The following is a 17216-nucleotide window of genomic DNA, read 5'->3' as shown; positions in this document are numbered from 1 at the left end:
TCCAGCACTGGCAGTCGGGGTGCCAGAAGCAGCTGTGCTTTGGTTCCAATTACTTCTGAGGCAGCTCGAAGCCCTTCGCAAGCTGCAAGAATCTCTCAGTTGGGGTGTAGCTGGCCTCAGACCCTTTGTATCCCCGACTCCAGAACCCGAGCAGTCGTCCTCAAGTCTCTCCAGATCCCTTCTGCCACAGACACAGCACATTCTTCACATCCTGCCCCATTCTGACTAGCCCAAGGGCTACTGCATGGGCAATCTCCTGCTTAATTTGTTCAAATGCCTGTTGTTGTTCAGGGCCCCCCTAGAAATTGTTTCTCTTTTGTGTCATAAGATTAAGAGGGCTTACAGTCGTGCTGTACTCTGGGATATGCATCCTCCAAAAGTCCTGGGTTTCCTTCCTGTTGGTAGGTGGGGACATAGTGCTGATCGTGTTGATTAACTCTGTCAGGATCTGTTGACGTCCATCTTGCCACTGGACTCCTAGAAACTGAATTTCTTGAGCACATCCCTTAACCTCACTTTGCTTAATGGCAAAACCAGCTTTCAGAAGAATCTGAATAATCTTCTCTCCTTTCTTGAAAACTTCCCCTGCTGTTGTTTCCCCATATGATGACGTCATCTTTATACTGTAGATGTTCCAAAGCCTCACTCTTTTCCAGTGCAGTCTGGATCAGTCCATGGCATATGATGGGACTGTGCTTCCACCTGGGGCAGCCAGTTCCAGGTGTACTGTACACCTCTCCAGGTGAAAGCAAACTGATGGCTCTGGACAATCCCACAAATCTGTTTTACTTTGGAGGGATGATAAGACTGGTACATGGGCCTCCGATGTGACTGTAGTTTCTAGGTCTTCACAAATTGTGGAATTAGCTGCAGTTGTTCGTACTTTTCAAAAATGGCCCGCGCCTTTAAATTTGAAAACAGATTCTGCTTATGTTGCAGGTATTGTTGAAAGACCTGAAGCTGCTGTTTTGAGAAAAGTTTCTAATGTTGATCTTTTTCAGTGGTTGCAACAATAATTTCCTTTTTAGACACCAGAAAACATCCTCATTTTGTTATGCATGTTCACTCTCACACAACATTACCTGGTTTTGTAGCAGAAGTAAACCAACAAGCTGATTTGCTTACCTTTCCTGTTCAGATACTTCCCGATCATTTTGCCCAAGCCAAACTTAGCCATTCCTTTTTCACCAGAATGCTTCAGCCCTCTGTCGCACATTTGCTTTAAAGCGCCAACAAGCAAAAGACATCATTGCTGCTTACCCTGATTGTCAGCATCATAATTTTGTTACAGGCTCACCGGGAATTAACCCACGTGGCCTACAAAGCCTACAGGTATGGCAAACGGATGTCACTCACTATCCTGAATTTGTCCGCCTCAAACATATTCACTCATCTATTGACACCTTTTCAGGTGCATTGTTTGCATCATGTCATACAAGAGAAACTGACAAAGATGTTTGTCGCCATTTTTGGCAGCTTTTGCAGCTTTGAGGATTCTCCAGCAGATTAAAACTGATAATGGTTCTGCTTACACTTCTCAACGACTTTCCTCCTTTTTCACCTTATGGGGAAAATCTCGTATTACGGGCATCCCTCACTCTCCCACAGGACAAGCAATTATTGAATGTGCTCATTCAACACTTACGCATCTTTTAGCACAACAGAAGGGGGGAATGCAGGGATATACACCAATGGAAAGGCTACACAAGGCATTGTATGTTTTTAATTTTTTTAATCGCTATGATACCAAGGTTCCCCCTATAATAAACACTTTTCTATTTCTAAGGAAACTTTATTAAACACAGGGCAGAAAGCACGAGTCCTTGTAAAAGACCCAGAAAGAGAGCAAATCATAGGTCCACTTCCCCTCATTACATGAGGAATGGGTTATGCTTGTATTTCCACAGACACCGGTCCTCACTGGGTTCCAGCCAAGAACATCAGACCCTTCATCAAACAACCAGCTGATCAGAATACACAAAAGGATTAATATCCTTGAATCGTGCTATACAGATAAAGATTCTAGTGTGCCGGCACAGCTATTGCTTGCCTGAACACTTGGAAGTCTTCACTGAAAAATGGCCCACTACAGTTGCCAAATATTCTAGTAGTACTCTTGTTAAAAAGTAAAGCTTGCTTTATGCTTTTTGCTTTATGCTAGCAAAAGCTTTTTTAGTACTAATACTTCTTTCTGTTACTTCTGCTTGGCCTGTTAATCAGCCAAAACCAAATGTATGGATAACTTTAGCCAATCTAACAGGGCAGGATACTTTATGCTTGGCCACGGTCTCTCCTGAAAATCCATTTTCTACTTGCCTTGTTGGTTTACCTTTAGATGAGTGGCCACATCCCTCTCAAGCTCACATTCTTGATTCAGAGAATCATGCTTGGGACAAATGGGTCCCATATCTCCCTCATGCAACTCTTGAGCCCCAAGAAATAGAGCCTTTGGGGTCCACAAAAATGGACCTCTGTGTTAATTATTCCAGGAGCAACCAATCTAAAGCATGGGATGTTTCTCCGATCCAGCCTGTATTTAGAAATGCAAGCGCTTGCTGTAATTGCACTACTAATATTATCTCTCGCTCTACTAATGCTCCATTATCACTACCAGCAGGAGTGTTTTTTATTTGTGGAGACAGAGCTTAGGCTGCTATTCCATCTCATATTAAGGGAGGACCCTGTAGTTTGGGGCGATTCTCGCCGTTAACACCTAACACATCCATGATTTTGCAACATAGAAAAGCACAGTACTCATGCATTTGCCCCGATTGTGATTATAATCTCAACTTTTGGTCACTACAAAGACGTTGGGAAGCCTCCTTTTTTGCTCCAGGAATAGCAGCTGGAAATGCACTGGGATTGTTAAACAAGCTAGGCTGCTGACTAACTCGACAAACTAATGCTACTTTGCTTGCTTTAACAGGATTGTTAACCGATGTTGATTCAATTAGGCATACTACATTGCAAAATAGAGCTGATTGATTTCTTGCTTCTAGCGCACAGACATGGATGTTAAGATTTTGATGGAATGTGCTGTATGAACTCTTCTGATCACTCACAATCTATTTGCGCAAGTATTAAAGCTTTACAAGACAGTGTAGCCAAATTAAGAGTAGAAGATAGTGCTGATAAGTTTAATAGCCTTTTTGGAGACTGTGGGGGTCACTGGATGGATCAAAAATTTAGTTAAGATGGGAATGTTTATATTAGGAGTGCTGTTAATCATAGTGATATGCTTGCCTTGCTTGACTGAATGTATTCAGAGATTGATTAATAAATAAAGTAAATAATGACTGTTGAATAGAGAAGGGGAATTGATAGGAGCCAGAGAGCGATGAAAGCTGATAGTTGTGCAGACCTTCTAGCCCTGGTGCCATGAAAGCCATGAGACAGATAAAAACTCAAGGCAAGAAAAAGAAGCAGAGATGAAACAAAACCCAAGGCAAGAACAAGAGGCAAACCATGGGACAAACAGGACACCATGACCTGAGCCTCTGGTGCAAAAGGATGATTAGCCAGGACACCGCTGTCACAAGAGGGAATCTGCAAGGACTTGATAGTGTTGCTATGGGAATGGGGCAGGGGGGCTTTATTACTGTATCCCGCAGCTGTAGGGAGGAGAGAAGATCCAACAGGCAGGAATTGTGCAGCAAGATCGATCTATTTAATTATTTTACAAACTCTTTTATGGACTTTTTTCCTCATAGTCTAATTGGACAAAGGATCAGCCACCCCCTGGGTGGATTGGTTAGAAATCCTAAACATCCATTGTCAAAATATTTTTCTACTGTACCATAAACATAGTTCTACAAGGTCGCAGGTGTTTATGGTTTACAGAACTTCTGCTAATCTCTTCATGAGAGAGAAAAGTATCCCATGGGCTTAGAAAGAAGCAAGAAAATTCTTGCTAGCAGCAATATTGTATCCAACAGCTTTGTTGTGGTGCAATGTTTTATTGTATTTTTGTATGTTCTTTGTACCCCAATGGTTCATCCCTATCTCCCCCACTTCCACTCCCAGTTGGTTTGCCCCAGATGCAAGCCGCTCCCCCCGGTGTTCCCAATATGGTTATCCCCTCCCTTTGTTCTGGCACCTTCCCTGCCAATCGCCCAAACCCCTCTCAAGAGTTCTGGATTGTTCTGTGCCCGTCACCCAAGCCCTCCTTAATTACCCTTATATGGTTCCCATCAATCCCCCGAGACCCTGTCTCCTCGGATACCTCCCCTCCTCGAAATCCCCTAAACCTCAATGCCCCACTGGGGCATGTGACCCCTCTCCCTCCTCCCACCAAGACCATTGGACCAGGTGTAGGTCCTCCCCTCTGGTGCCCATCCCTCCTAATCCTCCTATTGGTCCCTAGTCGGGTTACTCCCCCTGTTGAATCCCCCTTTATAAGGCGTGATCACCCTGCAACTGTTGCTTCTTCACCGTGGATCTCTTTCAATAAATGTTGGATTATATCCAGTGGCAAGCCTCCCTGCTGCTTTTTATCTTTCCCTTCCTCGAGGGCTGCTGACTGCTACAGTGCCTGGAGCCTTCACTCCCCAGGGTAGAGCAGAGGCTTCATAGGAGCAGCTTTAAAGCTCTGTGCCTCCAGCTGCTCCCCACTCCAGCCGCACACCGCTGGAGCTAGCCTGGGCTGTGGTCAGTAGCGGTCACTGCGACAGGGCTTGAGCGTATGGATCTACCCAGAAGTAGTAAACTATAAAATGCTGGTAACTTGTACAATAAACTGGCTTTGCTTGCAACACCCAGCAGAGTCTGTGCCTCTTCAGTCTCCGCACTTCCCTAGGAAGCCCAACCTCAGTGGTAACAGTATCTGCAAAGAAAAATGAAGGAGTATGAATTACTGCACTGCAATAGCCTTTAGGTAACTTCTGAGCACTTCAGTTTTATAAGCAGAAACAATCCAGTTAGTTGCAAATGCTTCACCAAGGGAATGACAGTTCTATTTAGCTTTGCAGTGTTTTTTCTTTAAGTCAGTATTTAAAAATAACCAAGTTAAGAGAGTTCCCATTGTGTACTGCCATAAGATTTCTGCTCCCCGTGCATCTCTTACAGAAGTCTCTTGCTTGGTTTCAACAAGGGCTGTGCTACACCTGCTGATCATGGCTCCACCTGCTGCTACACAGTAGCTGCTGCCTGCCTTATACCCGGCCTGTAATGCTCCATTAATGACTCCAGCAACTTAAACATGGGGAACCTTTTCCTGAGTAGTCTAAATTGTTCAGAAACACAGAGTTACTCACACCTGCTGGAGGCTGAAACTTAGCAGAAATACTAGAACACAGAGAAAGCTGACGGGTGGGTTAAAAAAGCCCTGAGCAGGCAGACAGGAAGACAAGGGTGGGAGGGTTTTTTTCTTTTAAACATAAAACATAAACATAAAACAGGAAATACAGTTGTACAATCAGTTTTCAAGAAGTAATACAATGAGAAAGAACGTGTTGGAGTGGAATAATAGAAAAGCAGGGGTATAGGAGATGGAAAAACTAAGAATTAAGCCATTATTAAACAAAAATGCGGCATTTTGAAATTAAACACTGATACCAAAACTATCATCTCAGATGAAGCTAAACATGAATTTCCCCTAATTTGCACTTTTCTATTTCACACACACACTCATGGACACTTAGACCAAGAGTCTTTCTGTAGCTTGCTGTACAGACTGGACCTGAGGCTTTAGCTGTGATCCCTCCTTGATGGTGATGGAGCAGGCGATGACAGGCCAGGAAACACCACATGCCCGGCCCAGGGCTTGCTTGGAGCACACAAACATGTAAGGAACATTCTTGTCCTCACAGAGAAGAGAGAGGTGCAGGATGATTCCCAAGGGCTCCACATCTGCTGCCACCACAATGAACTCTGCTGTGCCTCTGTTCAGTGTTTTGGTGGCTGTAAAAGAAACTGGAGAGTCTAGGTCTTTCTAGAAAGAACATCTAATGTGTAACAGTTTCAGGAGATGTGGAAAGTGGCCTCAGTGGGAAGGAGATCTAGTGCATGGGACATGGGTTCTAAGAGATTACAGAGTTTCTATCCTTGGGTATTGTGGGTTTTTTACAAGTTTGACTATGTGAAGCCCCAAGAAAATGTGAAGGGAGCCACTCTCTGAGCAGGTTGCACTAGAGATACCCTCAAAGCCAAATCTTTTATGGTTCTGAACTGGCTAGGCAGTTGGTAATCCCAGTGCCACACCACTGAAGCATGCATGATTACAAACCATGTACCAAGAACACAATTTGGCAATCTACAAGAGCTGCTTAAAAATGTTCAAAAGATTACATCTTAGTTCTGTCCCTGAATATAGTTTAAGCAGGCTTGAAGGAGGAGAAAGGAGACACACCACCAGCAATAGCCAGATCTATATAAAATGAGTGATTCACAGCTACAGAGAAAAGACAATCTCTACCCATGGCATCTCAAAAAATCCTTGTTATGAGTTGTAACACACTTTGCAACACACTGGTCTCACCTTCACTGGCTCCCTCTTGTAGCTGCTTATAGTTGCAGGATTGCTGCACAAGATCCAGCAGTGTTTTGGTGAGCTGTGCATCAGCCAGTGGGTAAGCTTTTGGATTCACTTCTGACTCACTCTAAAGGAAAAATAAATATTACAATAGGAGCAAAGGAGGCTTTGTTCCAATCAACACTGCACAGGCATCATGTCCACCACATACATTGATTACTGGAGTCATGTCATTATTCTCATCTGCTCTGCACATACAGAAAAAACACCACTGCATTTTATTCCTAAAAGAGTAAGGATTCTCCTTCTATCAAAGTGAAAGGGAAAAGTAAGAAAGATATGCTTCACATCAAATTCAACAGTGTATCTACTCACACATCTACATCCTACAAACCAGCAGCAGTGCACTTATTGGGCAGTCTTCAGGTGTTTTATACCACAAAGACTACACAAAATGAAGCACTTCAGTGTACATATTAAAACACTAACAAAAAACTTGAAGAAATCCCCGGAAGGGAATGTATCAGTGTTACGAATGTATTGTGATGTTGGCTTTTTGCATGTTACATAATGTTAGAAAAACTTTACCTAGGTTCTGTAATGTAATACAAGATATAGAATGTCTATTGTTTATGTAGTCAATTTAGAAAACATAGGCAGAGAAAGTCTTCACGTTCCTGGAATATCTTATCAGAGAAGAAGGAAAACCAGAAACCAGAGAGAAGAATTTATGGAGGGAGCGGAGACGGAATGGAGCCAAGAAGGAAGATAAGGCTGATGGGATGATACATAGAAACTCCAAAGAATTTATGAATCATGCATGATTGTGATGAATATGCAATAAGAGATGTACTTTTAAAGACGATCTTTTGGATGTAGAGGGGTGCCTTTGGATCTCTGCCAAAGCACCCAGCCATAATACCCTTTTTGCTATTGTCTCCTAATTGTCCCTTTTATTAAACTTTTTTTTTAATCTTATAAAGAGTGAACCTCGTTTTCCACATCAGGATTATTTCTGCAAACCACAAATAGTGTGTAAACATTAACATCAGCAGCGGGGTGGCACAGCAGCGAGGTCACAAGAAGTGTTAGCGACCGGTGCTGGCAGAGCCACAGCCTGTCCGGCTCCCGGCACTGTGCAGGGGTGACCCCAGACGCTGAGTCCCCCTCTGCGGGTGTCCCCAGGACCGCCAACCCCCCGGGCCTCCTTCCCCGCAGCCAGCCACACCCTCGCCCACCCGCCCGGCCTCCACGTGCTTCCTGCCGCGCAGGTGGCCTCCCTCTACCCCAAGGCCCTCCGGAGGAAGAGGGGTAGGAAGAGGAGGAGAAATAGGAGAAGAAGGAAGAAGAGGAGGAGGAAAAATGAGAAGGAGGAGGAGGAAGAGGAGGCTGGCACCCAAAGCCACTCAACATGGCCACAGCGCGTGCTGTGCGGGAAAAGGCGGGAGCGCTGCTGCGGCCGCTGGAAGGGAGGCGGCCCCGAGGGCGGCCCCGGGGCGGAGCCACACGGCAGCCCCGGCAGTGGTTGATGGCAGCGGGGGCGGCGGGGCTGTGCGGCTATCACGGGCCGTGCTGGGCGCTGCCACTTCGCCCGCCGCTCTGCCTCGTCTGCGCTGTGGAGAACCTGGGCGACGGCAGCACCTCGGTGGGCAGCGCCTGCCCCGTCGCCCCTTCACGTGTGCGGCTGGGCCGCGGAGCACCCCCCAGCGGGCCCCGCCCTGCCGGCTGGGCTGCCGCTCTCCTGCGCTCAGTTTGGGGCCAGGGCTCGGCCAGTGTGGCCCTTGGCCAGCCCTGTCGCCTCGGCACCCGGGCTCTGGTGGCCCTGTTCCCCTCAGGGTGGTGGGAGCAGCGCGGGGCTCGGGCGCAAGGCCTAACGGGCTGCTGCGTTTGATCCGTATCTGGTGCTCAAGAAGGACGTCCTGTCCCGTCTCCAAGGTGCCCTAGCCTGGCAGGAGGTGCCAGTCCAGCTGCTGGCACCAGACGAGAGGGTGTGCATGCATTTGATAGGAACTCTCTTTAGTAAGAGCTCTGATGAGGCCTGGTGGAGCAGCACGGGGAAGGCAGTTCCCTTTTGTTGAATACATATGATGCTTCCCCACATTTGAAGCCAAAAAAACCCAGCAAAAATACTGAGGTGCCTGTCCCCATACTTCCACCATTACGTTAGGTGTGTAGTTACTCCCTGCGGAAAACTGCCTGTCACTGATTTAGAATAGGTTAATTAATTTCCTCGTTCCCCAAGGAGCAGGACTGGCATGTTCATAAAGCTCTTGCAAGTTTTCCAAAGTGTCTCGATGTATCTGTGAAGTCCTTCTGGAGAATAAGGAATGTCTGGCGTATGACTTTTCCCTGAATGCCCTCCATTCTGGTCTCATGCCTCTCGAGTTACATGAAGATTCATACAGAAATCGAGGTGTGAGCTTAAAAAGGTGTTGCAGGATTTAATATCAAATGCTCAAAACACAAATCTACGCCGTGGGGTTTTTCCACACCATCACTGTACATTTGTAGAAATCCTTGTTGCTGTACAACTAGAACCTTTTGCTTTCTGGTGGGTCAGCCTCATAGCAAAATAGTGTTCAGCAGGATGTCAGAAAGTGTCTTTCCAGTAAGTCTTGGTGATCCTGAACATCTTTACTGGTTTCTGTTTGCATAGCGGTGCTATGGGAAATGTCTTTGAAACTTTAAAAATCTCGATTGAGAAGAAATAATGGTCTAAATGAGGAAATAGTAAGGCAGGAAGGGCAAGGTGGAGGGTAGGAATAAGACTGCTCTCAAAGCGCAAATATCCCAGATTCCTTTAATTCCACCATCTCATTTGCACATCAGAGATATTTCTTGTTCTTTGGGGAAAACTAACTTACAAGACCCTTTCCCTGCCTTGAAACACTGCGTAGTTCAAACAGTTGATTGCCCATAAATTGTGTTGTGCATGTTTTGAAAGCAGCTTTGTTAGAACTTTATGCAGGTTTAGTTCTTCTAATTGCACAAATATTTTTTAATGTTGTATGCCCACATAATCCTTCAGAGAAGTGGAAAGAGTGGTGCTTATGGCCAATTCAACCCTACATTGTATGACCCTAACACAAAATACCCCAGAAGACAGGGAGGCTGTGCTTGCATTTCAATGCTCTTGTCTGCTTTAATAATTCTCTGAGAATTATCTTTATGATTGGGTGGTTTGAGGACAGCTTTGGGTTTTACTGTACTTGGTGTAACTCCTAGAGCAGTTGGAATCTCAGTCTAAGCTTGGGGCTACAAACAAGGGCATGTTCATTTTCAATAGAGTTTGGATGAACCAAGGATCATTTGGTGCAAGAGTGTAAAAGGCACCCCTCAAAAGTTTGAGCAGTGCTGTGGAGGAAGTATTAATAGTGAATTCAAGAAAATATATTTGGAAAGAGAATATTGGAATAAGCAAAGGCAGAAGAGGGTTAAGAGAGGTGGAGTGTGGAGTGTTATGTATGAGGAGGTGTATTTCAGATAAGCCTGAATTTCATGCAGCTAATATTGAAATGTTCACTAATGCTGTGTACAAATCTTTTCTAGAGTTACTAAGGCTTAGGCAGATGAGGCAGAAAATAAGTAATTTCTTCACCTGTCATAACATTGCTTTGGTTGGTCAAAATTCTGAGACATCGTGGAGTCCTCAGAGGGGAGGTAGTTTGATTGGATGTATTGAAACAAGTGATTTAGTGTGCCAACAGGGGGAGAGATCCAAACCATATGCCTGACGCTATAGTTTGGAAGGAGCTGGGAGGTAGAGTTTCTTGTCTGCTGGGGTGTAGTATAGTGAGACTGTAATAAATGAGGGCCAGTTGTCCGCAAAAGTGATTAACTGGTAACTAAAAGAAAAGAGAACAAAACAAAAAGACCAGGTGGAAGAACCAGGAGGGGGAGTAGCCCTCTCCTCTTAACCCAGAGGCAGGAGGACCTCACTGTGGCCGGTTTCAATCACAGAAGGACTTCACTGTGAGAGTCTTGAAGCCACAGGAGGATGTGTTTGCAGGTGAACACTGCCTTTTATGCTCTCTTTCAGTCCTTCTATTGGTCAGTCCACAGGGTTGCTGCTTAGCAACTCAGTTCATTGGCTTAGTTTCCCTCTTCTCAGGTGATGATTGGCTCGTCGCTAGGTCTCTCCCTCTCCCCTCACGGTGCATCGAGTGATTGGTGCAAGGTCCAGGTTGGAGGGAGGCTGGTGATTGGTGGGTGCAGCTGCCTCTCTCAAGGCTGATGTCATCCCGATGGGGCTTAGGGACCTTCAATACTCTATATCACCACCTCCTGGCCTCTTTATATTAACTGCAGTATTTTTAAACAAAGGGCTTCCAACTCCATTCAACAGTTTAAACAGCATAACTTCATACAACCCAAATCATAACCTTCAACCGTCCTACCTAACACCCATACAACCCGAATTAGGACGCATCAAACCCCCTAAACTGGAATAACTCCTATAACGAGACAGTGGTTTATTTTAATATATCCAATCTTATGCTCTCATTGTAAAATTAACATGTGAAGTGATGCCTTCAGGTTCAATTTAATGTTGGAATAGTTTCCATTTGATTTAAAGCTGGTGTTCAGATTTGGTTTCAGCATTTTCAGTGCTGTGGAGGGAGAAGACTGTTCATAGTAACTGATAAGAATGGAGGACACAAAGGACAAAACTCACAGCTGGGTTTTGACTTCTGTCATTCTGGGGTGTTGTTTCAGATGTGTAACTGGATACACACAGTGAGATGTGGTGGTGACAGCAGTTACGTATTCCCTGAGATAGGTGGAGCCACTGACTTCAGCTATAGAGCACATAAAAAATTGGCAAGAGAACCAAGTATCTCAAGTCCCTGTGTCCTGCTTATGGAAGCAACTTTTGCAATACTCCCAGAGAATATCCACCTCATCTGACAAAGTCAGGCTGGTGTATGTGAAGTGGGGAAAAGAAAACAGTTCTGAAAAAAAATTCCAGTTCTTTTTAACAAGGAATTACAGCACTGGTGATCAGAAGCAGGAATGAGTTTCATGACTATTGTGGTTTATCTTCTAGAGATGTTGCATTCTGTGGAAGACAGCGGTGCCCTGAACCTATTCGTTGAAGGTGACAGACAAATGCCACATCTCAATTACTAGCAGTTTGTGAAGGGGAGAATCTGTCTTGTCTGATACCTATAGTGGGATGCTCAGCTTTGACACAGCTTAAGTGGGGAAGATCATCTATTTTCTATCCATGCAATGAAAATGAGCGGTCTGCTCCAATATTTGGGGGCAGGGGAGTGCCTGCACATTTAAATATTTAACGTTTCTTTCACAGGTTCTGTGTGTGTCATGAATTTAGTATCAGATGCATAACTATGTCCTGGGTTGCAGTGTATTCTATTACCATCCTCATGAGCCGTTGAAATCAGGTGGGGCAGCGTTTCCTTGCCTCCTCCCCCCAGACTATCTTTCTGTTAATGGCCCATCATTGTCCTGCCGCCTGACTCAGAGATAACTCCCTCCGGATTATCTTCTGTTAATGAGCCTAATCAACACTTGGCCTCATGACTCATTATCCCATTGTGAGATGCTCCACCCAGAGGGAGGAACCAAGCATCCCATCGTGGATATAATCTGAGACTCTGAACACCAGAGACAACCTTCCCACTGGATTTCCAGAGGACAGGAGTTACATAGCCACCACTGGACCTTCTGAGGAAGAGCAGACCCTTTCTACAGGATCACTGCTTCGGGAGGACTGCAGCCACCATTCTACCAGACTGCTACCACCACCCTGACTAACAGGGTGTCAGGTTGTATCCTGACTCTGTCAGTTTGAACCAGTGTTTTCTTTTTTTTTTTTCCCTTTTCTTTAATTTCTCCATTAAATTGTTATTCTGACTTGGTGCCTCCCACTGGTTTGTTGTCAAGCTAGTACACAGTGCTTCAACTTTGGCATTGTTGGACCTGACCAAATTGTTAAAGCAAGTGGAAATCTATGGGATCTACTGCTTTCTTCTCAGGAGTAGAGGGTGTTTGTGATTTAGCTGTATAGGCTGTAGAGTCCTCTTTGTGAGCAGTTCCTCATTAAAAAACTGAAGGAAACATCTGCAGGGCTGACAAAGGAATCTCTGCAGTCCAGTTAACCTTGGGCGCCTCTGCTGGGTCTAGAGATATTAGCAGTGCAATGATGCATTTCATGTCCAACAATGAAAACTAAAAGGAGCTATGACAAACTTATTCCAGAGGGATTTTAGTTTTCAGACACATGCTTGAAATGGGGTTGAAAAGGTGTTAGAGACTGAAATATTATAGTTTATGACTTAAACATTTTCTTAAAGGATTTTTAAAACTGTATTACAAAAGCTGCAGAGAGGACTACTGCACCCTGAATGGGGACCCTGACTGAGGCCTTACACTGCTTGCTGATGTAGGTAAGATAAAGTAACAACTCAGGGCTGGGGACATTCACTGAGCATAGGCTTAACATCTCCAAGGTGGAGATCACAGCCCCAGGGCTGTCAGCTGCCAGGCTCACACAGACCCTCCACCAAAGAGTAGGGGAGGAGAGGCTTTGGGTGTCTTGGAAAAGCCTCTGGTCAGAGGTGCAGTGACTGCCCATCCTCCACTGTGCAGAGGAGCCCAGCTGAGGGGCCCTCACCCGGGGAGGGGAAAGCTTATCCACAGCAGAAGGGGGTGACATGGCCCATCAAAGGGGCCCCCCTCAAAGGGGTCCTCAGACCCTGCACCAGAGTGAAAAAGATTAATAGAAGAGCTACATTTTTTAGCAATATATTATTGAATATTTATTAGTAGAACAAAGGCATATCACAGGGCTGGGGCACTTGGCAATATTGCCAGAGGTGTGCTCCATTCATTTTACTGTGGACTTAAGTACTCTCTTAAACTGTTACATATTCATTAAGCCCAGGAAGTAATTTACGCTTCACTCTACTTTCCCCCCTCTCTGGTCTCTGCCCCCTTCCGCCAGTATGATGCTGTGTCAGTCCTCTGGATAGCTTCAGAATTGAAGGCAAGCACCCCCCTCTGGTGCCTCCCCAGTCTCCAGCCTAATTTGTAGCTGCCAGTTCCCTTGGGCGGTGTGAGTTCTGATGAGAGAACAGTCTTCCTGGGATGCATGTGGTTTATCTTCTTTGTTCCTCTAAGATATCTAGGTTCCTGGCTCTGTAGTTTCTCAGCTCAAAATCCATTTATTACCATGTGTTTGTTAATACATTTCTTAACATATTACAACTATTTTGAAGTTACAATTTACCTTAATCTCATTTCTACTTAACTACATTTTACCTTAACACTATTTCTACATAGTACATTATTACTTACAAATGTTAAAATCCTAGATGCGAAGGACAACATTTACCATTCACTCATTTATCACAAGAGCACCAGAGATGATGCAACAGACCCTCAGTGTTGCAAGGGACAGTGTCAAGCCAGCCCCTGCAAGGGAGGCACATGGGCATTCCCACCTGGCCCAAAGCGTATATTAATCCACGGGATTCTGTACTCTTTGGCGTGTGGCACCATGGCCACGGCGGCAACGGGGGACCCTCACCACCAGCAGACCAGATGGAGGGGAGCAACGAGATGTCATTGGGACCCTCGGACGGGTGAGATGCTTCCACCTAACCCCTGTCACTCTCTCCCTGTTCCCCCACCCCCCACGCACACTTCTTTTTCTATTTCTTTCTTCCTTTCTTTTCTCTTTCTTTCTCTTTGCCTCTTTTTACTATTAAATATAACATATCAAATTTTTTGGCATCAATATTTAATCTCGATTGGTTTTAATCTCGTTTCTGGGAATATTTTGAACCTTCTAAGTTCTTTCTGGTTTATGCACAGAGACTTACCTTTCTTTGCTTTACTGGGTTTAAACCAGATTGTAACATCTCCCCAGTGGTGTTGTCTGCAAATACAAAATCACAAAGGGTTTGTATACAAATGCATCCTTTTCCAACATACACTAATACAGCTTCAGCAGTTTAATCAGGATGTTTCAAAATGACAAACATTTTGTTCAGTGTCAAGACAAGTGTCTTGGGCCATAATGGTATTACTTTCCCTAATAAATCTCTGTTGTTCCTGTACAACACATGCATCAACACCCCACCCTTGTGACACCCACTGCCCTCTTGATCATCCCCTCCCCAGCCATGCTAAAGCCCCTTCAGCAGTTTTGTGAAGTGGGGTGCCATGCCCACTTTTTACTTTCTTTAATTCCTTTCTATCGGCATGTAAATCTCCACTATTAATTTCATTAGCTCTTATTAAAGCATGTTTTATACCAACACTTCTATGGACACAGATATTGAATATATGTTATATATCTTTATACATACATATATAAAGTGTATCTAGGTATAAATAAAAAATACAGACCTGTTTTTACACTCATATATATATATATATTACTCTCTACATATATATACACACAGTCAAGCATGGAGGACACAGAGTACGTCAAATACCAATCACCTCAGAGGAGCTGGTCCAATGGGATCAATGCCTTATTAAGAGAAAAGATGCATGCACAGCTCCCCTCTCACACTCCCCATAACTGGCCAGCAGTGCAATTACATGCTGTAAAGAATTTGAATAGTAAAGCACGCTTCCAAGGCTTTACCTTTATCCCTACTGACAGGCAGTGTAAACAACAATTTTAGCTTTCCACTTATGTTTCTCATCCACTTCCCCCTCACATTTCCTGCCCTTTTCCACCTCATGTTTTCCACCCTTTTTCCTCTGACCTTCCCCACCTTTATCACCTTGCATTTCCTGCCCTTTCCCCCTCTATTGAAATACTTAAATTGTTAGAAAAGGGGGGGTTTTCCCTCAATTTAAACCCTTAAAACCAAGGGAAAAAGGGATTCCCTTGGTATTTAAACCTTAAGATGGTGAAAATGGGGAGCTTGCCCTCAACCCATAAAATGGCATTATAAAGGTTTTCCCCTTCTCTTTAAACCAGAAAAGAACAATTCCCCATCAACTGATACCCCTAAATCATGGAAAATACAGGTTTTCCTTCAATTGATACCCTTAAAATCGTGGTGAATGGGAATTTAAACACAGACAATAATGGAAAAGGGGGCTTTCCCCCCTCAATTTTAACCCTTTTCCCCTCAAACCCCTCTTTTTCTGGGGTCACTGGTGTTATAACGTGAATAATTCGTGGACCGGTTATGGTTATACAGTTAAATGAAGTTATAATTGTTATAATATTAAGAGTTGGTTGGGTTATATCGGGGCTGAGTTTTAAGGTTGATTAGTTGTTAGCAGAAGTTAATTGGGATAGGTGCATGTGTGATGTATGGGTGTAATGCCTCTGGAAACTCGAGAGATGGCAACAGTATATGGGTAGGTTAGGTGGGAATTTTCTAGAAGGATTCAACAGGTAAAGTGACATCATCCCAAGTGGATTGGTTAACAGAGAGAGCCAATGAGATGACTTTATGAGAGAATGACTGGTCAGGAATGCACCCTGGAATGAGCCAATCTGGAGTCCCCTACATGAGCCAATGGAAGAGCGGATTGAAAATCGGCCCAATCCTGACCCACAAAGGACTATAAGAACTCTTCTGGTGTTCTGCACCGGGTCCTCCCCTCGTGACACATAGCCCGGGGAGCATCTAGCGTCTTGTGAGTGCTGTTTTTCCTCTGCTTTGTTGTTGGGGTCTTGGGCATATCTGGGGTTCCCATCTCCAGTTGTTTTGTTTTGTTAATAAATCAGTTAACCTGCCCGGGTGACTGACTGCATTTTTTTGCTGGGATGGACTGGGGAGGGACTGGGATGGGATTGAGAGCACTTGGGAGGGACTGAAGGCACAGGGATGAGACTGGCAAGATGAAATGGAAAAGAGAAAAAAGATCTTCCCTTCATCTCCACACACTGCTCCACCTGCTCAGGTGCGCTGCTTCCCTCTCCCGCGCTGCCCTGTGGCAGGCGGCTTGTCCCTTTGCACATCCTGAGCAAGGCTCCAAGAGCACCCAGGTGTTCCCCTGCTCCTGCAGGATGCTCTCATTGTTGTCCTTAGAGAGATCCCCGGAGATGGCCCACTCCAGACACTCCAGTAACCCTCCTGAAAGCAACCCTCAACAGGGGCTACCCCTCCTCACCCTCACTGACCACAGCTGGGACTGCCCCACCCCTCCTCAGCCTCACTGACCACACCTTGGACTGCCCCACCCCTCCTCACCCTCACTGACCACACCCGGAGCTGCCCTAGGCATTGATTTACACAGGAATTTCACTAAATCCTACTCTGAGTCTCACTCAATAAGCTGAGAAAACCTTGCTGCTGTTCATATCAAACATGAAGCTGACTAATATGGAAAAATATGAAGAAAAAATAGAATCGAGGCGGATTACAGTGGTCATTGCTATAAAGTTTGCCTGGATCGGGTATGGCATCGGGGAAAACCCGGACTGGGTTTCCGAGGAATACGGAATGGGGGAACCTCGGACTGGATTACGGCTCGATCCCGGGATTGGTGCAAAAGCTGGGGTTTGATCCCAGTTTTTTGTACAGAGATGTACAGCAGATACTACACACACGTTACATAAATACCAAATGGGCGGGAAGAACCCTTTCGGGGCGGGTGCGCACGGGACGACTCATGCCCACCTCGGCCCGCGGGAGGAGAGGAAGTTTTGGTGCTACTGCTCGCCGTAGGTGGAGCCGCCGCGGCCGCGCAGCAGCGAGGTGGCGGCCGGGGAGGTCGCCGCGGTGGCTGTGCCCGGGGCGGGCGGGGC

At 45.3% G+C, this 17216-nt stretch overlaps 1 protein-coding gene across 1 annotated transcript; it reads right to left on the bottom strand.

Annotated features, from left to right (window-relative positions):
• Positions 1 to 5382: 5382 nt before the first annotated feature.
• LOC116442768 (NHP2-like protein 1) lies at positions 5383 to 17195 on the bottom strand. The gene is made up of 4 exons (XM_032106197.1): positions 17089 to 17195; positions 14317 to 14372; positions 6476 to 6596; positions 5383 to 5898 (listed from the first exon to the last, which is right to left on the bottom strand). The coding sequence occupies exons 2-4, from the start codon at positions 14353 to 14355 to the stop codon at positions 5636 to 5638; spliced, it is 423 nt and encodes a 140-aa protein (XP_031962088.1). The 5' UTR covers positions 14356 to 14372; positions 17089 to 17195; the 3' UTR covers positions 5383 to 5635.
• Between the last annotated feature and the right edge of the window lie 21 nt (positions 17196 to 17216).

Source organism: Corvus moneduloides, chromosome 4 (assembly GCF_009650955.1).
Source record: "Corvus moneduloides isolate bCorMon1 chromosome 4, bCorMon1.pri, whole genome shotgun sequence".
Lineage (NCBI taxonomy): Eukaryota > Metazoa > Chordata > Aves > Passeriformes > Corvidae > Corvus > Corvus moneduloides.
Note: the sequence above shows the minus strand (reverse complement) of the source record. Positions and strands in the feature narration are given on the sequence as shown.